This window comes from Mytilus edulis, chromosome 6, assembly GCF_963676685.1.
Source record: "Mytilus edulis chromosome 6, xbMytEdul2.2, whole genome shotgun sequence".
Classification (NCBI taxonomy): Eukaryota; Metazoa; Mollusca; class Bivalvia; order Mytilida; family Mytilidae; genus Mytilus; species Mytilus edulis.
In genome coordinates, this window is record NC_092349.1 from 27,403,681 (window position 1) to 27,427,578 (window position 23,898).

Below are 23,898 nucleotides of genomic sequence, written 5' to 3' on the forward strand. Positions count from 1 at the left end.
GTCAAAATCGTCATGATGGAACTTGACCTCTATTTTGTCATCAGTAACAACATATTAAAATTTCAAAAGCTTTGGTTGAATGGTTCATGAGAAAATGCACGGACACGACGGGAAACACCATTTTTCAATCTTTCAAGAACCATAACTCCTGAACGGTAAAAGTCAAAATCGTCATTATTAAACTTGACCTCCATTCTGTCATCAGTAACAACATATTAAAATTTGGGAAGCTTTGGTAGAACAGTTCATGAGTAAATGCATGGACACGACTGAAAACTCCATTTTTCAATCTTTCAAGAACCATAACTCCTGAACGGTAAAAGTCAAAATCGCAATTATTGAACTTGACCTCCGTATAGTTGTCAGTAATAACATATTAAAATTTTAAAAGCTTTGGTTGAACGGTTCATCAGTTAATGCACGGACAACATTTGATTGCCGCCCGCCCGCCCGCCCGACCGCCCGACCGCCCGGCCGCCCGGCCGCCCGGCCGCCCGCCGTACATCCCCAAATCAATAACCGACATTTTTGTCACAAAAATCCGGTTAAAAACAGCAAAATTTTCTCAAAATTACCAATTCAGGGGCAGCAACCTATAAACGGGTTGTTCGATTCATCTGAAAATTTCAGGGCAGATAGATCTTGACCTGATAAACAATTTTACCCCATGTCAGATTTGCTCTAAATGCTTTGGTTTTTGAGTTATAAGCCAAAAACTGCATTTTACCCCTATGTTCTATTTTTAGCCATGGCGGCCATCTTGGTTGGTTGGCCGTGTCACCGGACACAATTTTTAAACTAGATACCCTAATAATGATTTTGGCCATGTTTGGTTAAATTTGGCCCAGCAGTTTCAGAGGAGAAGATTTTTGTAAAAGTTAACGACGACGGACGCAGGACGACGGACGACGACGACGGACGACGCCGGACGCCGGACGCCAAGTGATGAGAAAAGCTCACTTGGCCCTTCGGGCCAGGTGAGCTAAAAAGGCCATTTCACTTTTTAATGCTTTCTTCAATCTTTTCCAAATTGTAAGTGCTTTTTATATAAATTTCTACTTCAATACATGGCCACCATAACACCTAACACCGAAGTTTCATTTGGCTCAAAAGGTGGCAATAAAACAAAGGTTAACCTGTCTGGGAAGAAAGAACAAAGTGGCAACTATTTTAGAGGTGAACTTACAGTGACGTGTGTCTTATCCTCCTCGTTGATCAATCTATCACAGATAACGCGAGAGCATTCATTTCTCCACACTCTTACAAATATTTCAGGTTTAGAGAATCTGTCTGGTGTAGTGAGTGATAGACCATGGTAAATCCTTGACAGATCTCTCAAGTTAAAGATATAATGAAACTTGGATGGTGTGGGTGGTAGATCCTTTACGATAGTGCTGCAAAATAAAGATATAATGAAACTTGGATGGTGTGGACTGTAGATCCTATACAATAGTGCTGCAAAATAAATCATTTGTCACAAGTTTGTTAACATATTCTTCACAATACAGGAAATAAATGACATGATTTGTCCATATATTTTAGTTCATTTATTTGTTTTGGAGTTTAGTATGATGTCCATTTTCACTGAACTAGTACCCATTTTTATTTAGGGGCCAGCTGAGGCCCATCTCCAGGTGGGGAATTTCTCAATTCCCAATTTCCATTCTCAATTCTAAGTTAATGATTCTTAAGATCAGGGTGGTGGATGATATACTGAGTAAGCTCTTTTAACTGTCAGTGTAAATTTTTGTGGATTGCCCAATATTCTTTTTTAAAAAGTTGAAAAAATTTTAAATTCCAATTTGCGAGAAAAACAAGAATTCAACTCAATTTAATTTCAAAACTGATCAAAACTGAAACATCAAATCTTAATAGAAAAATATGTTGTCTGCCTTGACAGTATAAACCATGATAATAAAATGCCTTATTTCCAGACTACCAATAATTTTGTTTTCATGTTTAAAGAGTTATCTCCCTTATATGTTATGTAGTCAATAAAACATCACATGTGTTCAATCTGACACAAATAAACATACCTGTATAGAGACATTGTCATGTTGGTGATTGTTTTAGCTAGATCTTGAATATCTTTACTAAATGGCTGTAAATGTCCGACCAGAATGGAATTGTAAATCAGAAACAATGACTCATCAGATGGGAATGTCATGTTAAACACGGAGAATAATGACACAAATCTTGGATCGGTTTCGTTACGACCACCTCCAGCTTTACCCATGGCAGCAATATAACCGATATCCTTCATGTTCTTCCAGTTCAGATCTTTACCTCTGTCGTAACAACCTCCCCGTTCTAATAGAAGTTTTAATAGAGCAATAGGTTGCTGTGTTCCATAAGTGTCAACCTGTAGGGAAAAAAACAGAACAATTAACAAATATAACAAAAAATAATTTTACAAATTTTAAAAGTAAACTTTGTTCTAATTTTCTTGTAGAAACTATTGCTTAATATATCTATCAATTTTTTTTCTGCAGTTTCATTATTGAGAGTGATTTGTGGTGTTGATAAAAAAATCACTGTTATTTGTTTACCTGAGGCATGTTCATATCATCAATAAAGATAAATAATCACCTGCCTGGGGGAGGACCCAAAGTGTTTCTAATATTTGTTTACCTGAGGCATGTTCATGTCATCAATAAAGATAAATAGTCACCTGCCTGGGGGAGGACCCAAAGTGTTTCTAATATTTGTTTACCTGAGGCATGTTCATGTCATCAATAAAGATAAGTAGTCACCTGCCTGGAGGAGGACCCTAAGTGTTTGTAATATTTGTTTACCTGCGGCATGTTCATGTCATCAATAAAGATAAGTAGTCTCCTGCCTGGAGGAGGACCCTAAGTGTTTGTAATATTTGTTTACCTGCGGCATGTTCATGTCATCAATAAAGATAAGTAGTCTCCTGCCTGGGGGAGGACCATATGTGTCTTTGGTCCTTTTCTCAACGTTGGCCTCCAAGTTACGCTGTACATCCAGTGATGTGGTCCTACTGGAGAAGTTCATGTTCAACAACAACTACAAATATAAACAGTCATATTTACAAACTTTGACGATCCTGTTTTCAACAATTTCTAAATAGTAACCTATTGGGCATTTTCATCATGTTAAAAAAAATAGAACCAGTTTACCTTATTTTTTTCTATAAAAGATTAATTTAGCAAACTATTTTGTAAATCTTGATTGATATCTTAGATTTCTACAGTTATTTTCAATGTATTTTTTTGTTGATTAAAGTGCATTTTCGCATCAACTTATTCATATCTAAATTTACCTGTACCCCATAAATCCACGAAAAATAAAATTGGTATCCCACGGATAACAATGAATCCAGTAGATCGTTATTAACATTAAATTGTATCAAACATCTTCATCTTTATATTAAAACTATAATTATTTATCTAAAATTAAGCTATACCTCTATTCCCACTACAATACTACTTTTAAAATATATCACCACCTAAATTTTTACATTTCTCCAGATGCAGCTTTTATCTAACTTTAACAGATTATCAAGTAGACCAAAATAAAACAATAGGTTGGTTGCCATAGACTACCACCCTATCAACAAAAACCATGATCTTTTTATAACTCCAACCTAGTTGATGGGGGTTTATAGCATTATTATGTAAGATGCACAATTTTCTGGAATGAAATGGTTGTTCAATGTATGTTTACTTGTTGCTATGTTTATATGTCTTTTGATTGAGTTAAGTCATTTCAATTGATATGTTATAGCATGTTATAGTGTGTCTTTATATGTTGAAATGTTACACAATTGTTTCAGGTAAGGGTGAAGGTTGGTACCACATTTTCTTATATCTACTTAGCTGTGTACTAGTAAAAGGATCAAATTAAGTATTACTGTGACAGACCAACTCTTAATTCACATGAGTGGTTAAGCTATAATAACCAAACAAATAAAGTTTAGCCTTTTTACACAACCACATGACCAACTAAAATCTGAATACCCTCTACAAATTACTAACATATCCTGAGATCAGTTTGTCACTGTCTTTTTCAATTATTTCCTGTTTAAAAAATGATGAAGGCAAATGACTATACAAGGTTCTGGTCAAATATGCAAATGACTATACAAAATTCTTGTCATATAGGCAAATGACTATACAAGGTTCTGGTCAAATATGTAAATGACTATACAAAATTCTTGTCAAATAAGCAAATGACTATACAAAAATTCTTGTCAAATATGCAAACGACTATACAAAATTCTTGTAATAAGCAAATACCTATACGAAATTCTTATCATAAGCAAAAAGCACAAAATTCTTAACATAAGCAAATGACTGTACAAAATTTTTTTCCAATATAACGACTATACAAAATTCTTGTCATTAGCAAATACCTATACAAAATTCTTGTCATAAGCAAATACCTATACAAAATTCTTATCATAAGCAAAAAGTACAAAATTCTTAACATAAGCAAATGACTGTACACAATTCTTGTTATAAGCAAATTACTTAACAAAATTCTTGTCATAAGCAAATTACTATACAAAATTTTGTCATAAGCAAATGACTACAAAATTATTGTCATATATAGTCCTGTTCAATAAATAAAGTAATACATCTGAGCATCAATTATTTGTCTTCTCTTTTCAAATAAAAACCTATCTCTTATATTTCACATGTTACTTTAAGTCCATTACATAAAAAATTTCTTTCAGACAAGAATTCTCAAAATTAATGATAAATAAAACAACTTAAGGTAATATCAAACTTACGTGTGTTTCCGAGTCCAGCGTTCTGAGGAAGTTAGCTGTTGTTGCTGTTTTAGATGTTCCAGTTTCACCGACTAACACAACTGGTTGTTTGATTCCAACCATCAGCTCTAACAACCAAGTTGTACGGACAGTATCAACGGTGGGTACTAATATTTCGTTGTACTTCTTGACGGGATCATGTATATACTTTGGTACTTTCTGTGCCCATGGCATCCATTTTTTCTGTTCGCTATCCCAGAAGTACTCAAACAAAGATGGCTGAGTGGTAGGCAGTTCACCTGGTGGGAATAATTGTAAATTCATATTACTGTGGATTTATTTTTTTTGCGGGTACCTATTTTCGTAGATTGAGGAAAACTTGCATTTTTCATGGATTTTTGATTTTGTAGTTTGGCCAAGTCTGTTGACATTCTAATAGAAAATGTGCCTTTCTTTGAACAATTCATGGTTCACCTGTACCCACGAAAATTGGTATTTAACGAATAACAATGAATCTACAGTATGCTAATGTTTAAAACATGAGTTACAAGACTATCTAAGCTATAATATTGTATTGATTTCAGTGATTTTTTGTTGTTGAATCCTTTCTTGGTTCCCTGAATATGCCTTAATGTTTTACATTTATACATCTGAAAACTTTTCGTTGTCTAATTGATTTCTTTTTGTACTAAAACCATTTTTGGTTTTTATCTCTATAAAATTAGCCATATTCTGTGAACTGTTCTGAGAAAACACTTATAAAAATATTTTTAACAGTGACCAATATATAGTTGCAAACTTCTATGTCATCTGGTATCTTGCGGATAGTTGTCTCAAACGCAATCATTCCAAATCTTCTTATTTTCATATTGAAGTACAAAAAGCTCTGATTTTTTATGACCTTTTAAAGCCTTCACAAAAAAGTACTATTTAAACCAGAACAATATAATATGCTGCAAATATCAAACTGTGTATCCCTTATACAAAAATAAATGAATCAAAATTTGCAATGTGAGAAATTATGGTTCTGTGGCCATGTAAAAATTACCAATAAATTAGAAAAAAATAAAATAAAATAAAGCAGTTTAGAAATAAACATACAAGTATAATTCAATATGTGGTCTTATCTTTCTTTCCTTTTCCATAAATGTGAGGAACAAAAATGTTTGGATAAAAATATTGGGACTAAAAAAAAAGTGAAATATTGGAACATTGAGTGTCGAACATACCTAGATACTTATTACTGCGTTTCTTAGCTAAAATAACAATGCATATTCTACATTCACATCAATATGCAAATAAGTTTTCTAAAATTTTCTGTAAGATACATCATTATTGAACTTTCAGTTGTCAATTTATTACACATATACCTACAATATAGATCAATTCAAAAATCTAAATAGTTTTTTATATAGATTAGGCCGTTGGTTTTCCCATTTGAATGGTTTTACACTAGTAATTTTGAGGCCCTTTATATTTCTTGCTGTTCAGTGTGAGCCAAGGCTCTGTGTTGGAGGCCTTACCTTGACCTATAATGGTTTACGTTAATAAATTATGACTTGGTTTGAGAGTTGAACCTTTGGCACTCATATACTTCAGTCAAAAATCAGGAGTAGAGAAGACTGACCTTGAGAAGTGACCTTTGATTTGATTTGAGATTAAAAATGTATACTACATTTACTGCTACAGAGAATTAAGAAGAGAAAGACCTGAAATTACAGGTTTTTACTTTATGGAGGCTGCCTTTAAACCAGGTTTAACTATATTAAAATGAACTAATTATATAATCTCTTCAAGGGCACAATATATCTATTGTCAAACCAATGTTAATTTCAAAAGGGCTCTCGGTCATAAAAACTTTAATCAGTACTTGAAGTACACAATTTGTGTTAGAAACACCAAATCCAGTGTTTTGATTGGTCAATATTTAAGTGCAAGTACTCAAATGTTTACAACTGCAGGGGGTCTGACTTACCCATTCCTGCATAAGTTTTATCTTCATCTTTGACCTGTTGAAGTGCGGCCAAGGTTCTGACTTGTGCATCAAACTTCAATCGACCATCCTCCAGTAGTCCAGCGCCGATTGACCAGTACAATGCCTCGAGGAAATAACATTCCAGCTCGTCAGCTTCGGTCACTTCCTTAGTTACAAGAGCATCTAACATCTTACTCAGTTGTCTAACCTATATACAAAAACAAAAATATGTCAACACGTTTCCTGTCTCATAGCAGAAAAAATATGACATCGATAGAAAAATAAAATAATTTTATTTTTTCAAAAATTTCCCAAAGATTTAAAAGGGATATGCTCTGGACCTTAACAGAGCTTAACCACAAAAATGTCCATATAATGTGTTGAGGTAGGGATGAATATATAGGGTATGAAGGGAAGCAGAAACACAAAATGGTTATAAAAACTTATAATCTTTACATCAATCTCAACAAACTACATACTGTTTCTAATTAGTAATGATAAATATCGAAGTAGGGTGCCAGTATTTAACAACAGATTGCCTTGATAACCTTTGACCTACCATATTTTAAAGATTTGTGAGGGGTAATATTGTCTTCATCTTTTCTCCCTGTCGACCGTCAACCAGACCTTCAACCACCATGTCGATCAGACAGGGTACATATTTATCAATGAAAGTGTTATAGATTTTTGACCTACCATATTAAGATTTGTGAGTGGTATGATTGTCTTCATCTTTTCTCCCTGTCGACCATCCACCAGACCTTCAACCACCATGTCGATCAGACAGGGTACATATTTATCATAAAGTCTTTGAAACTCATCTTTCTCCAGCTTAGACTGTCGAGAGTTTATCCATTTGTACCAGAATGGATCATAGCCAAGATTCTTTGGATCCACGTAAACCATACCACATCTAGATACTGTAGCTGGAGAGGCATACTGGAGATCAAATACCTATAATCAAAATTGTCAATTTATATCTACTATGCTATTAGTGAATATTTTACATCATTTTTAGTTGGAGGTGAACTCAAATGCACTTCACTTCAAAATTAAACAGTCAAAAGATTAGCTGCTTTGGATAGATATCACTCGTATGCAAATGAATATCAATACATCTGGTAACTTATTTCTGGTTAAAAAATCTCTATGCGAAGTCTGCAACTGTTTGAAAATTGAGTTGGTATACTAAAAACCCTACAAAACATACTAAAGAGTTGTCTCATTGGCACTCATACCACATCTTCCTATACCTATAAAATTCATCTTTTATTCCGTATTTGAATCTTCCAAAGTCAATCAAAGTCTTAGTCATGTACATGTATATGTGCAATTGCATAAGGTGGATTTCTATTGGACCCAGCTCAGAAGATTGTTGTTTTTCCTTTTTCCTTTATTCATATTTTCATGCACATTTTAAAATCCATTGAACGGACAGAATATATTTTGCTCAATCCATAGTTTTGTGTACAGATGTTAGTTTTTTCTTTTCAATTAACGATTCTTTATCACCCTTTGGGATCTTTGATTTTTGTTTTCTTGGAAGAATCTTTTTAGCTTTAACAACATGACAAAACCTTATATATTCAACCCTAATCCCCTACCTAGAAAGTTCCCCCTCTTTTTCTTGAAGAATTATCTTACCTCAAACAACATAGCACAATGTTTCTGTAACCTGATACGTTCACCATTGGCTAAGGTCATCAACCTATTGTCGTCCATCACAGAGTTCATGTTCTCTACCCATAATGCATCAACATCTCCATCATATACGATGTACTTCCTTTCATTTTTGTCTGTGGGTCTGTTCATTTCTCTGAAGATGTTTGACAGCAGACCATCAGTCCAATCTCTGGTGATTGGGTCCAGTATACCATACAGGTCTATCACACTTCTGTCCTTAGGATTAATTACAAAGAGTTTTGTGGATGTTCCTAACCTAAAACAAGATAACAAAAATAATTAACAGAGGCACTAGTTATCAGGCATTTAATATGTACATAATTTTATCATCTTATTCATTGGTTAAAGGTATAGAGGGAGGTTTGAGATCTCACAAAACATGTTTAACCCTGAGCATTTTAGCGCCTGTCCCAAGTCAAGAGCTTATGGCCTTTTTAAGTCTTGTATGATTTTTAATTTTAGTTCATTTACTGTAAACCAACTTATTTTCGCGAGCGATTTATTTTCGCGACTTTCACGAGTAGAAAAATAACGCGAATATAAATAGTCGCGAATATGTAAACTTTGGATCTTTCCTTATTAAACTTCATCAAGTAAATCAGAAAATCGCGAAATTAAATATCCGCGAAGCGGTCAAGAAAGGGTAAAACGCGAAATAATGTATCCGCGAAAATAAGTTGGTTTACAGTATATATTTTTGGGTTTAAGTTTAGTATGATGTCCATTATCACTGAACTAGTACACATTTTTGTTTAGGCGCCAGCTTAAGCACGCCTCTGTGTTGGATTTTCTTGCTGTGTTGAAGACCCATTGGTGGCTTTCAGCTGTTTTCTGCTCTCCGGTCGGGTTGTTGTCCTTTACAGATAACTGATTTAATAACTCCCTCATGGTCTTGCCTCCAGTGCAAATGTTTTTTGGTTATATCGAAGTTCAAATGAAAGATGTGTGGCCCCTGATGAACTTACTTTGTTTGTGACTGTGCCAGTGTATTTATAACAACAGATTTTCCTCCTCCTGTCGGCCCAACAATCATGGTGGTGTGACGAGTCATCATGGTCTCGTACAACTGTACAACCTTGTCAACCTGTCAAATCAATACAAAGTAAAAATAAATATTTCTATTTCTTAATGCTGATTTGAATACAATTGGAGCAAAAAAATGTATATTTGTTTACAACTTCTTGGTTTGATGAAAGAAATCAGTATATAAATATTTAAGTTGGTTCAAAACTATCTTTTTTTTTAAAACACCTTTAAAAATCTACTACTAGCCTTTAAATTTTCAAAGTCAAAGAATCAGTAGAGTGGGGTGCTCATTTTCGCCACAAGTTTCCATGTATTCTGCACTTTATGTTTAGGTATTTATGTTTTTGAAGTATACTGATATTTCTATATGAAAATAACATCAAAAGCAAAATATTCTTAGCTTGAAAACGTGTTTCTTTTAAAAAACTAGAGGCTCTAAAGAGCCTGTGTCGCTCACCTTGGTCTTGTGCATATTAAACAATGGACACGGATAAATTCATGACATAATTGTGTTTTGGTGATAGTGATGTGTTTGTAGATCTTACTTTACTGAACATTCTTGTTGCTACAATTATCTCTATCTATAATGAACTTGGCCCAGTAATTACAGTGGAAAATATTTTCTAAAAATTAACAAAAATTTATGAAAAATGTTAAAAATTAACTTTAAAGGGCAATAACTCCTTAAGGGGTCAATTGACTATTTTGGTCATGTAAACTTATTTGTAGATCTTATTTTGCTGAACGTTATTGCTGTATACAGTTTTTCTCTATCTATAATAATATTCAAGATAATAACAAAAAACGGCAAAATTTCCTTAAAATTACCAATTCAGGACAGTAACCTAACAACGGGTTATCCGATCCATGTGAAAACATCAGGGCAGACAGATCTTGACCTGATAAACAATTAAACCCTGTCAGATTTTCTCTTAATGCTTCGATTTTTTAGTTATAAGCCAAAAACTGCATTTTACCCCTATGTTCTATTATTAGCCGTGGCAGCCATTTTGGTTTATTGGCCAGGTCACGCCACACATTTTTTAAACAAGTTACCCCAATGATGACTGTGGCTAAGTTTAGTTTAATTTGGCCCAGTAGTTTCAGAGAAGAAGATTTTTGTAAAAGATGACTAAGATTTACGAAAAAATGGTTAAAAATTGACTATAAAGGGCAATAACTCCTTCAGGGGTCAACTGACCATTTTGGTCATGTTGACTTATTTGTAAATCTTACTTTGCTGAACATTATTGCCGTTTACAGTTTATCTCTATCTATAATAATATTCAAGATAATAACCAAAAACAGCAAAATTTCCTTAAAATTATCAATTCAGGGGCAGCAACCCAACAACAGGTTGTCCGATTCATCTGAAAATTTCAGGACAGATAGATCTTGACCTGATAAACACTTTTACCGCATGTCAGATTTGCTCTAAATGCTTTGGTTTTTGAGTTATAAGCCAAAAACTGCATTTTACCCCAAGGATCCGGAAATTTTTTCACCTAATTTCGGTCATTTTTATATAACTTAAAAGTTGGTGCCCCTTTTCAAAAACAGATTGTCAAAATCTCATTACTGCATGAGTATGCTCCTACTCGTAGCATCAACGAACTTGTTTAACTGTTGCATCGCGTTTACTTCATGATTTATCCTACCATTTTCCTAAAATCGATCAAGAGCAATTAAGGGAAGGCAACAGATTAAGAATAAAATGACTTTAATGACTCAAAATCGTATTTTTTTCAGTCATCGCTTACGTTTCTTTCGATTCTGAAGTCGAAATTCAAACCGGATGTACTGCGACAATACTAAAACGAACAATTCCGGACTTATTCCCGGGATTAGTTTTGTTTATCAAATTCACAGGAAAACATCGTTTTTTTAATATTTTACCTTTAATAGTGTAAGAATATTAATGAAAATAGTTGCACTTGCTTTATTTAGCAAGAAATCATTTTAAATTTACAATTTAGTGTCAAATCTGCGGAAGAGAATTTTAGGCATGCGTATCATAGTAAACAAAGCACGTGTGTTAGCAGTGAAATAAACAGCTGCCCCATGAGCGCATGATACGCCCGACGTCTTGTGTGGAAGTTTTATGCAATAATCATAAATAGTTTCTGAGAAAGTTTTAAGCAATAAATATTTATTGCTTTTGAGACACGGCAGGACATGTGAAACCCCCCCCCCCCCCTGTTTTTTTTTACAAATATCACTAAAATAAAATTTTGAATCAAACCAAAAAGTATACAGATCTTTAGATTAATATAACAAAGAAGTGTGTACTGTTTCAAGCAATAATCATAAATTGTTTTTGAGATACGGCGTGACATGTAAAAAAAACCTCCCCTTTTTTACAAAATACTCAATAACTCAAAAATAAAATTTTGAGTCATCACCAAAAAGTATACAGATCTTTAGATTAATATAAAAAAAAAGTGTGTTAAGTTTTAAGCAATAATCATAAATCGTTTTTGAGATACAGCACGACATGTAAAAACCCCCTCCCCCTTTTTTACAAAATACTCAATAACTCAAAAATGAAATTTTGAATCATCACCAAAAAGTATACAGATCTTTAGATTAATATAACAAAGAAGTGTGTAAAGTTTTAAGCCATAATCATAAATCGTTTTTGAGATACGGCGCGACATGTGAAAAACCCTCCCCCTTTTTTACAAAATACTCAATAACTCAAAAATGAAATTTTGAATCATCACCAAAAAGTATACAGATATTAAGATTAATATAACTAAGAAGTATGTAAAGTTTTAAGCAATAATCAAGAATCGTTTTTGAGATACGGAGCGACATGTGAAAAAAACACACCCCTGTTTTAGTTACAAAGTGCAGTAACTCAAAAAGTTTAAATCTTATTTTCACCAAAAAGTATACAGATCATTTGACCATCATAAAGAACAACTATATTAAGTTTCATGAAATTAAGATAAGTCGTTCTCAAGTTACGGTGCGACATGTTTACGCCGGACAGACAGACGGACGGACGGACACCGGACATTTGTATACCATAATACGTCCCGTCAAAATTTTGACGGGCGTATAAAAAATCTTTGTTCTACGTAATTTAAATCAAGTTTTAATTTAATTTTAAATCATAATTGACAATTGTCTTAGCTGAAAAGTAATTAAATAATGAAGACAGTTGGTATGGAATTTTAATTTCTTGATAATATTAGTTCGGAGCTTGTGATTTATAGCCAGGTGTGAATAAAAAAACACAGGTAAAGAGATTAGCGATCATTAGCCAATAGCTCCCCGAGGCATTAATATAGCTATCAAGAGGGCCCTCAGGATTATAACACTTTACTGGAGTGGCAGTTTAATTACATAAAATAGATAACAAAACAAAAATATGTTTAAAATGGCGATTTGAAACTCAATCTCAACGAAATGACCGAAATTATTTCTGTTGAAAAATAAAATTTGACCTAAATTCCAATAAATGATTTAGGACTTTTGAGTTTCCAAATCAGTCATGTCTGGCATATATGACCGTTTCCGGACCCTTGTTTTACCCCTATGTTCTATTTTTAGCCATGGCGGCCATCTTGGTTGGTTGACCGGGTCACGCCACACATTTTTCAAACTAGATATCCCAAAGATGATTGTGGCCAAGTTTGGATTAATTTGGCCCAGTAGTTTCAGAGGAGAAGATTTTTGTAAAAGATTACTAAGATTTAGGAAAAATGGTTAAAAATTGACTATAAAGGTCAATAACTCCTAAAGGGGTCAACTGACCATTTTGGTCATGTTGACTTATTTGTAAATCTTACTTTGCTGAACATTATTGCTGTTTACAGTTTATCTCTATCTATAATAATATTCAAGATAATAGCCAAAAACAGCAAAAATTACCTAAAATTACCAGTTCAGGGGCAGCAACCCAATAAGGGTTGTCGGATTCATCTGAAAATTTGAGGGCAGATAAACAATTTCATATCAGATTTGCTCTAAATGCTTTGGTTTTTGAGTTATAAGCCAAAAACTGCATTTTACCCCTATGTTCTATTTTTAGCCATGGTGGCCATCTTGGTTGGTTGGCCGGGTCACGCCACACATTTTTTAAACTAGATACCCCAATGATGATTGTGGCCAAGTTTGGTTTAATTTGGCCCAGTAGTTTCAGAGGAGAAGATTTTTGTAAAAGTTAACGACGACGGACGACGACGACGACGGACGCCAAGTGATGGTTTTTCATGTTTTTCATTCAGGAAATTGTCTGAAAATCCTAGTCCGTTTATTGGTCCTTTGCAGTAAGTGCCGAAATTTTGTTTAAATTTTAAAAATAACCATATTTGTTATAAAAATATAAAAAAAAACGGCATATTCCTTCCATTTCAGCCATCCTTTGAAGTTTTTACACCTTAAAATCATAAAACGGCGTAATTGTGTCCCCGGCGAATATGAGCACCCCACTCTAACACTTAGATTTTAAATGCATATCAAATCAAATCCTGAATACACAAATTTGCAGCATATGGGCACAGTTTAAACTGGTTACCTGTATTGGTAATAACTGGTATCCATTGTCCTCCAAGACAGCCTCCACAGCATCATTAAAGTTAGGATATCTGACACGTGGGCAGTCTAAGCCAGGGAACAGATCACCAATCAATCCTAAGAATAGTGGCACATCCTCAAACACAAACTTAGGTAAGTTCATGTCTCTTAAAGCTCTCATCAACACTACATCCTATAAAATAATACATAAATCTTAATCATTCAAATTCTTTTATTTTAAAGAAAAGGAAAAAGTCAGAAGATATTATTTTGGTATTTTTTTTCTTTCTTCATTTTTCATTGTAGGTACAAAATATTGATGGTTTATTTGTCTTTATTTGAATTTTGGACATGCAACAAGCTGATATTTTTAGAATATTCTTCAGATGTTTGCTCCTTTTTTTTTTTTTAACTTTCTATCAGATATTTAGAATCCACTAGTTTTATACATGTTGTGCCAATAAAAAAAATGCCCTCAAACTCCTACTTTACTTTTCATAGTTGGATGCATATAGTTTGAAAAACCATTTTTGAAATCCGATAAAACCTTAAATTATGCTGTTTTTCATGTATGTCATTGTAATATTCCTGTGTCCATGGCCAAAATAATAATGGTCTTATACTACTCTTGGAATACTTTACCTCTGGGAGTTCAGCAGAGCCTCTCTTTAATTCACCAGCCATGACAAGCACAGACTTCAAAGCTCTCAGACCAAAATCATAATGGTACTGTTTAGACAATTGTTCTTTAGCCAGTTTGTATAACACTGTCATCTTCTTAGCCAGAACCTTAGCTAGAAGGAAACCTTCGGAGAACAACATGATTTCACAGATTTGCTGTAAATCGGGTACGATGACAACAACAGGACGGAACAATGCTTTTACCGACTCTGGTAATTCTGTACGTCCAGCGTATCCGGGGTTCATAGTGATGAAGATACCCACACGTAAATCAAGGCTAATCTCCTGTCCTTCAAACTATTTAAACAAAATAATCAAATATCAAGAAGTTATCAATAGGAGGGTTAAAATCTAAACTTAAAAGAACATTCAACAGGAAAAATAATTCATAAATGAAATAAATATTACCTAATCATAGAAAAGCAAAGATGAAATATAAAATTGGCCATCATATTCATACTTGGTATAAGATAACTTATCCATTTAATTTGCAACCTAATAATCATTCTTTTTTTAAAATTCTTTTTTATCAAAATAACTACTGATATATTGACAATAACACAAAAAAGTTTAGAATGAAAAGTCCTGCTGTGTTGTCAGATATTTAGCAGTTGCAGCATACTGTATTGAGTTATTAAGGTGGTACCTAACACTACAGGGTGATAACTCTGTAAAGTCAGCTAAACGTTTTAATTACGTTGTGTTGTAAAGGGAACATTAAGTTTCTCAATGATCAAAATTGGTATTTGTCAAACTGCTATATAACCAGTGTAATTTTTCTGATAAAATGGTTGGTTCAAAATTTTTGATATTTTTGATATTTTTGTAAAATAGTCAAAGTAAATACTTAGTCTAAATTTTATGAAAATTAAATGAGCCAAATTAATTTTAGTGAAAGTGTTAGGTACCACCTTAAACTATGCACTGCATGAAATGTGAAACCATTAAAATACATAACAATTACTGATACTCAATGTGTGTTATGCTATAAAAGTGACATAAGAAATATACTCTGCATTGTCATAATACTAAATATCATGAAAAGAAATAACTTCAACCATGTCATGATACACAATACTATGAAACATTTAATGCATTATAAACTAAGTGTGTACACTACTTACATGGAACCTCTTCAGTTTCATGATGAGACCATTTTGAATGGTTTTTAACTGTGTAGAGATGACAGACAGTACAGACACGTCAATACGATTAAACTCATCAAAACAACCCCAGGCACCACACTGGCACAGACCAGAGTAGATTTTACCAACAGCCTGAAAAATAGTTAATAATTTTATTTATTAAATCCTTTTAAGTCTTACAAAAATTGTAATTTCACAGCATAATATATTGTATATGGTCAATTTATTGTTTTATATCTTGTATACTGTCAAGTATTTTATCTAAAAACAATTGTCAATTTCTATTAAAAATGATTTGAACTAACAGATCTAGTTACTATTAACATGAACATTTTGCTAATTTGGTGATCACATAAATTATACTCCTCATCAGTATTTTGTATTTTGTAGAAAGCAATAATATATTGATGTAAAGTGAAAAGTATATTTTCTATGTTTGTCAAAATGTTATAGGGTTATTGCATGGATATTGGAGAATATTGTCCTGAGTAGAATTTTATATTGCACAATCTTGCGAGTGCAATATATGTTCTACTAGGGACAATATTCCCCAATATGCATGTAATTACCCTTTTATTGTATAGCAATATAATATTTGAAAGTAAAAATTGGTTTAAACCAAAGATTTTGTCGTTGATGACGTCATAAATTTTGAAGATTTATTGCACTAGTGCAATATTGGAATTTATTGCAAGCTAACTTTTGGTTACTTTCTGTGGGAAATATTATATTGCTATGGAATAATAAGCATTTCTTCAATGTCTGCTGAAAACTTCTTCCATTTTCAATGTCTCACCTTGTAGTCCATACCCTCTCCACAGTTTGTAACAACACAGAGTAAGCCTAAAGCTTTAGCCAGATCCTTGACAGTCTCAGTTTTACCTGTACCTGCTGGGCCAGCTGGGGCGCCACCTAGATTCATTGACAAAGCCTGCAAATATACATTGATAAAATGTCATTAATAAAAGTACTTAAGTTTTTCTGTGAGCAAAATTACTACAATGCTTAGTTTTTAATCAATGTCTTTTTTAATTAAACTATTTGCATTTTAAAATGTTGAATAATCAATTGTAAATGAAATTCTGACTTATTGATACTACTTTATCTTTTACATAGGTATAAAAATTTGTAAGGGTTCTCATACCCGTAGCCAGGGGGGGTTCCGGGGGTTCAGACGAACCCCCCTTTAAATCAAATTAGCACTGTTAAAGTCAACGTTTTGTTTAAATTGTGACTGTTAAAGTCGAGTTCATGAGTCCAACGAACCCCCCCTTGGAAATTCCTGGCTACAGGCCTGGTTCTCCAGAACCCAGTGTCTCGCCTACTTTTGCTGTTAATTGCAAAAACGATGAAAAAAATTTAATAACAAGAATGTCTCCCAAGTACATGGATGCCCCACTCGCACTATCATTTTCTATGTTCAGTGGACCGTGAAATTAGGGTCAAAGCTTTAATTTGGAATTAAAATTAAAAAGATCATATCATAGGGAACAAGTGTACTAAGTTTCAAGTTGATTAGACTTCAACTTCTTCAAAAACTACCTTGAACAAAAACTTTAACCTGAAGCGAACAGGCGCTCAGACGGACGGACGCACAGTTGGACGGACGCACAGACGGAAGAACAAACGGAGGCACAGACCAGAAAACATAATGCCCCTCTACTATCGTAGGTTGGGCATAAAAACATTCCTATCTATACTATCTTTTGACTGTAAGAAGCTTCTGTTCAAGTTTGGTAAAAATCCAGGATAGTTAATGAATCTAATAAATGTTTTAAAAACTTTAACTGCAGACTGCATGTTATGTTAACTGGAAGAAAAACTAAGTCCATTTATAAGTAAAATGCGGAAAACAAGAACAAAATTTCCTTCTAGATACTAGCTTTCAATCATAAACAAGCTTCTGTCCAAGTTTGGTACAAATCCAGGATAGTTTAAGAAAGTTATCAAAATTTTAAAAACTTTAACCACAGAGTGAATGTAATGTTAACTGGCAGAAAAACTAAGTCCATTTAAAAGTAAAATAAGGAAAAATAGTATTTTTTTTTTACAAAATTTACATCTGGATACTAGCTTATGATCATAAACAAGCTTCTGTCCAAGTTTGGTAGAAATCCAGCACAGAATGTAGGATCGCTTAGTCTCACTTTTTCGACAAAAGTCGACGGCTCAACAAAAACGAGAAAATGTTTTATGATTACCATTCTAATATGACCTTCTTCTTTAGCTTTGGATACAAAGCCATGTTCTAATTCCAATAAAACATGGGCTGCAAATGATTGACGTCACAATTGAATTTGCAACGTCAGATGGATTTTGAACAACAACGGAGATCAAAATGAACACTTTTTTTGGTGTTGCTCGCTAGGAAATTAAATAAAAATATTCTAAAAGTAAGTTTCATTATTTCTGTTTTTTTTTTTATAGTTAAAACTGTTGATTTTCTATAATGTTTTTGGTTCATCAAATCAAATTAAAATGGTGACATTTCGAGCATGAATTATATGTCCGCTTGAAATACAAAAGTTCTAATATTCCTATTAGAATCGAAATAATTCTATCATGCCATGCTCTATGCTCATTTTAGCATAGGTAGGCATTATATTTGTTAATATTAAAATACCGACGGTTAGCATAGCATGATATAATTATTTGTTAAATTTAGTCCAAAAATGACAGAATCGCAATAATTCATAAAATCAGGCAATAGTATCTGAATTTACAGTATATTTTCATGAAAGGTAAATTACCTGTGTGAGTGTAAGGTAAATTCTGTCGGTCAGTGGTGTGATGACCAGACGTCCATTCAAACCCATGTATTCATAACCGTAACCAAACTCTCCGGTACACTGTCTAACCAATAATTCATCTGGCTCTTTTTCCCAATAAAATCTTAGCTGACTCTCCCATTCAAACTCACGGGCATCAAGAATACTGAAATAAAACATAAAATACATTTTAATCTGAACTAAATTTCAAAATCTATAATACTTATAAACACAAAACACTATCAATTAAAATAAACTATTCAGTTCATTTATTTTCCTTGGTACCAATTTTCGTGGACTGAGGATTTTTTGTTTTATTTCATGGATATTTGATTACAAGGTTTTGCTAATCTCGGAATACATTGCCTTTAGAAACTTGTTGTTCATTTGAAATTTGAATACTGTAAACCAACTTATTTTCGCGGATACTTTTTTTCGCGTTTTACCCTTTCATGACCACTTCGTGGCTATTTAATTTCGCGATTTTCTGATTGACTTGATGAAGTTTAAAAAGGAAATGTCCAAGCTTTACATTTTCGCGATGATTTAAATTCGCGTTATATTTTTACTTGCGAAAGTCACGAAAATAAATCGCTCGCGAAAATAAGTCGGTTTACAGTACCAACAAACCCCATGAAAATTTGTATCCAACAAATTATAATGAATCCAAAGTACTAGTGAATCTAAAATTGTTATTTTTTTTGTACAAATTTTTCACTTATGTGCATTTCACTGATGACCAAGAGTGACAGTATACAATTTTCTTCAAATTTGAATATCTGGTTACAAAATAATTACATAAATATAACATGGGCTTTGAAACAATTTCACAGGAACCACTGGCCTTAAAAAATATTTTAAAATTGTAAAAAAAAGCGGAAGTATTATCTGTCACATACCTGTCTCTGACAAAATTATCAACAATATCTCTTGCATGTACATCTATAATTAGAACACTGTTGAACTTTGCCCTGTCATTCTTAGACAATGGAGATCTGACTTGTACTACTAATTCACCAATCTGTCCATGAAGTCTTTTGGCGTATTCTTTCATTGCTGTTTTTTCTGCTTTTTTAACTTTCCTAAATACGTCTTCAACCTCCCACGTCCACCAAACTTGGTTCCCTGCTAGACATATCATACCCTGGTATCCCAACATCCATTGTACTCTGTAATTACAAAGACATATCCATTAAAATGAATTCATCACATGAATATGTTATAGTTAAGCATATATATATATATATATATAATATATACAACTCGTCTAAACATCAACCCAACAATGTTAGATCTGTAAATTTGCTTTCGCAAATTTTTGGTTCTTCCCTCGCCGGGATTCGAACCCATGCTACTGTGATATCGTGACACCAAATCGCCTGCACTGCAGCCGTCCCGCTAGACCACACGACCACCTGGGCTCTCAAAAAAGAGCTTTCGGTGGGCATGTGTTACCTTTCCACGTCAGTTTTAATCTAGCGGCGTACTACAGTACATGATATATAAGGCATGAAGATGTTATTGTTACAGATCAGCTAAATTATCTATAGTAAAGGATTCTACAAATTAATGTAAGATACAATATATATATATAAAATATGATGGACATTGTAAGTTGTAAAATGTCCCATAACCAGTACACATATTTCAGAAGCACTTTGATTGTCTGGTTTGTTTATACGGATATTTGAATACAGCAAGAAATGAAAAAATCTTACAAAATATATCACAATGGAGAAAAAAATCTAACAAATACACTCACAACGAGAGAAAGTTCTTGCAAAATCCACTTTAAATAAAATATTCTCACAAAATTTACCAAAAACTAGATAAAATTCTCAAAATGAGATAAAATTCTTAAAAAAAAAACACTCTTACAAAATACATAGTACAAAAGATCTCATAAATATCTTTGGATACATTTGAATGTCTCTATTAGATATTAGTATAAATAAGAGGTTTGCAAGGACATGTCTTATCAGTAATCTTAATTTAACCCTTTGAGACAAATACCTATTTTTACCATCAGCACCATAGAAGAAGAGGGCCTCTTTGGTAATTAATCTGTTTGTACTCCTCATCTCCTCCAGTACGGCAGTCATCCAGTCCTCTACACGACCTTCAGCAGGGACGTGTTTTCTAAACTCCATCACTTCACCTTCAGCAGAGATCATAGCTGTTACCACAGTTTCACCATTAGGACCTTGTTGGAACTGTAGCTTGGCAATGTTGTCGTACATCTATAAATAGAAGTGGAATACATAGGTTTCAAATAGGGTTAACTACCACTAATGTCTTGAAGGATTGTTATAACTAAGGGATGTTTAAAAACCTTGATTTAATATGAGGGGCTTGCATGGTCAGCAACAGAATACATAGTGCATCATTTTCAAGCATGAAATATAATAAGGGTTGAATTTTATTTGAATTCACAAATATCAACCTTAAGCAAGAACCCACAATATAATAATCCATATTCGAGTTTAAGAAAACTACAACTTATATAAATGAATATTTGTGTTGCTCTTGCATGAGTTGAATATTGATTCATAAAATCAGATAAAAAAAAGGCAGTTTATTTGGTTCATTATTAAGGAATATTGAAATAGTTCCTTTTTTTAACTTAAAATATCATATAGAAAACTACTTCATTCATTTAGAACACTTTTTGCAATTTTTTTTCAAATAGTCATTTTGTGGGTATATTATTTTTTATCAATTCACAGAATCACTGCTTACCTTAATCATATGTTCCTGTACACAGGATGGATCACTGCTTCCTAAGATACTGAGAAGTTCATCGTCGGAAATAAAGAAGAATCGAGGGAAAGCATTACGTTTAGAGTCCAAGTAATCATTCAATGATTTCTGACACTTTTCAAGTCCCATACTTAGATTTTCTAAGTCAGCTAATCTGTTCTGTGCATGGCATGATGCCTTAATCAATGGAGTCTTGTGAGTTTCATTCATTATCTGAAATTAAACAGTAATGGTTCAGTAAACATATTCACATCAAATGTTCAATGCATTGTTCAAGAAAATTTGAGAGGGGTTTAAAACAAGAGGCTCTCAAGAGCCTGAATCGCTCACCTGGTAAACAATGCCTTATTGAACATATTGAACCATGCCAGGCAAACATGTACAGCTAACAATTCTTCAATATTACAAATATATATGACTTACTGTTTATAAATAAAGAAAATGAGACCAAAACACAAACACTTAAAACTTAGCAATGGACTGTGAAAATGAGGTCAAGTTCAAATAAAACCTGCGTAACTGACATATAGATCATAAAATATTTTCATACACCAAATATAGTTGACCTAATGCATAAAGTATTAAAAAAATAGACCAAAACTAAAAAAGTTAACTTTGACCACTGAATTATGAAAATGAGGTCAAGGTTAGATGACACCTGTCAGCTAGACATGTACACCTTACAATCATTCTATACACCAATTTTAGTAGACCTATTGCATATAGTATAAGAAAAACAGACCAAAACACAAAAACTTAACTATAACCACTGAACCATGAAAATGAGGTCAAGGTCAGATGACACCTGCCAGTTGGACATGTACACTTTACAGTTCTTCTATACACCAAATCTACTAGACTTATTGCTTATAGTATCTGAGATATGGACTTGACCACGAAAATTTAACGTTGTTCACTGATCCATGAAATGAGGTCGAGGTAAAGTGAAAACTGTCCGACAGGCAAAAGGACCTTGCAAGGAACGCACGTACCAAATATAGTTATTCAATTCTGTTGCCGGATCACTATCCCTATATCAAGCTAACTGCAACAAAAGTTGCAGGCTCGACAAAAATGATCAAGACAATTTTTTTAACTAATCATTTATTAAGAGAAAAAAATCACACTATTTTGCTTTTTACGTTTTATTTATATACATATCTAGTTGATTTCACAATAAATAACAATGCATTTATTTCCTTTATGGAGATAGAATGTGTCATGCTTCTATGGAGATACATTTATAAAACATTCTCTTCTCAGAAAGTCTATATATATATATATATATATATATACAATGTCAGCCTTACATCTCACTCAACTGTTGAATTAGTCCATGCTTCATGCATACTAGTCAATCATTATAGTAAATGTCCTTGTTAGATTTTATAACAGTGCAATATATATTGCTTACAATATTCTCTACACATCAACATATAAATTGAATCAAAAATACAGTTGAAAGTGTTTAGTACATAAGCAGTTATAAAAAAGAGTTCTTAAACAACAATATATACTCATGAAAAATTATAGAAACAAATAACAAACTATCATTTAAATCAGATCCATAAAGTTTATTATATGACCATAGATGACTTTTTTGTTTTGTCTGGCCCTGCGACACTGTCGCATATGCGAGTCTAGTGTCTGTATTGGGAGACTGATCTCCTGCATATGTATCAGGTTTTTATGCCACCACATTCTTGTTTGTTATTCGTGCATGGCACAGGACACCTGTTATCCTAGCATAGACCCTGACATTACATTATACCAGAACTTTTCTTCGAGATATTTCTTATAATATAAATGTTTTTAAAAAATTTGCTTGCTTTAAAAAAAAAAAGGTTATTGCTAACATTTAAACCTGTTTTATAACTGCTTATATACTAAATACTTTTAACTGTATTAAAACATGTATATCGTGAAGTGATTTATTTTTCTACAATTATTTTAACAACATGAAGATCATTCATCTTATTTGATACTTGTACTATTAAATTATCAAGATTATATCACAGCCATCACTATATGCTACAAATTGATCAATCAACTACAAATATCAAAGAATTTAAAAATAAAACACAAATGATACCTCAATTATTGTTCTTAAAACATTTCAAAATGTTTCAATAAAAATTATTCAACATTTATTCTAATGGACCAAAAAATATATCCTAGATTCTCATCCCCTTTATACATGTACCCAATTTTTCCAGCCTTCACAATAAATTATTTAGATTTTTTGTCACATTTTCTTATAAAACTTAAGTATGTTTGAAAGCAGTATTAATGGTAATGGTCCTTTTGGCTCCAGATGTAGCAAAATTTTGAAATGTGGATTATTTCTTTGTGTGATATATAATATTTGATATAAACATGTTTAACAAAATATAATAATCTTGGTTTTCAGAGGCCAATTATGCCCCTTACCATTCATACTCTTTTAACTGTATTGTCAGTTCCTTCCACAATTACACAGGCAAATTTTGTTCACGTGAATTTTATGTGAATTTAATTTTCACGTGAAATTCATGTGATGAATTGAGCTTATACATGAAATTCGTGTGAACTCATTTCATTTGAGTTTCACATGAATAT

General features: G+C 32.9%; 1 protein-coding gene across 5 annotated transcripts in view; it reads right to left on the reverse strand.

The window, feature by feature from the left end:
- LOC139527469 (dynein axonemal heavy chain 10-like) overlaps positions 1 to 23,898 on the reverse strand; it is a 109,155-nt gene that overhangs the window by 40,790 nt on the left and 44,467 nt on the right. For all 5 annotated transcript variants that reach the window (XM_071322944.1, XM_071322947.1, XM_071322946.1 and 2 more), the window contains 16 exons: positions 21,280 to 21,513; positions 20,554 to 20,780; positions 19,440 to 19,709; positions 18,523 to 18,706; positions 16,569 to 16,703; positions 15,752 to 15,904; positions 14,589 to 14,924; positions 13,948 to 14,139; positions 9,362 to 9,480; positions 8,358 to 8,652; positions 7,410 to 7,667; positions 6,714 to 6,921; positions 4,760 to 5,037; positions 2,878 to 3,030; positions 2,037 to 2,362; positions 1,187 to 1,394 (listed from right to left, as the gene is read on the reverse strand). In XM_071322944.1, the coding sequence (XP_071179045.1) occupies positions 1,187 to 1,394; positions 2,037 to 2,362; positions 2,878 to 3,030; positions 4,760 to 5,037; positions 6,714 to 6,921; positions 7,410 to 7,667; positions 8,358 to 8,652; positions 9,362 to 9,480; positions 13,948 to 14,139; positions 14,589 to 14,924; positions 15,752 to 15,904; positions 16,569 to 16,703; positions 18,523 to 18,706; positions 19,440 to 19,709; positions 20,554 to 20,780; positions 21,280 to 21,513 (3,576 nt within the window). The remainder of the gene's footprint in view (positions 1 to 1,186; positions 1,395 to 2,036; positions 2,363 to 2,877; positions 3,031 to 4,759; positions 5,038 to 6,713; positions 6,922 to 7,409; positions 7,668 to 8,357; positions 8,653 to 9,361; positions 9,481 to 13,947; positions 14,140 to 14,588; positions 14,925 to 15,751; positions 15,905 to 16,568; positions 16,704 to 18,522; positions 18,707 to 19,439; positions 19,710 to 20,553; positions 20,781 to 21,279; positions 21,514 to 23,898) is intronic.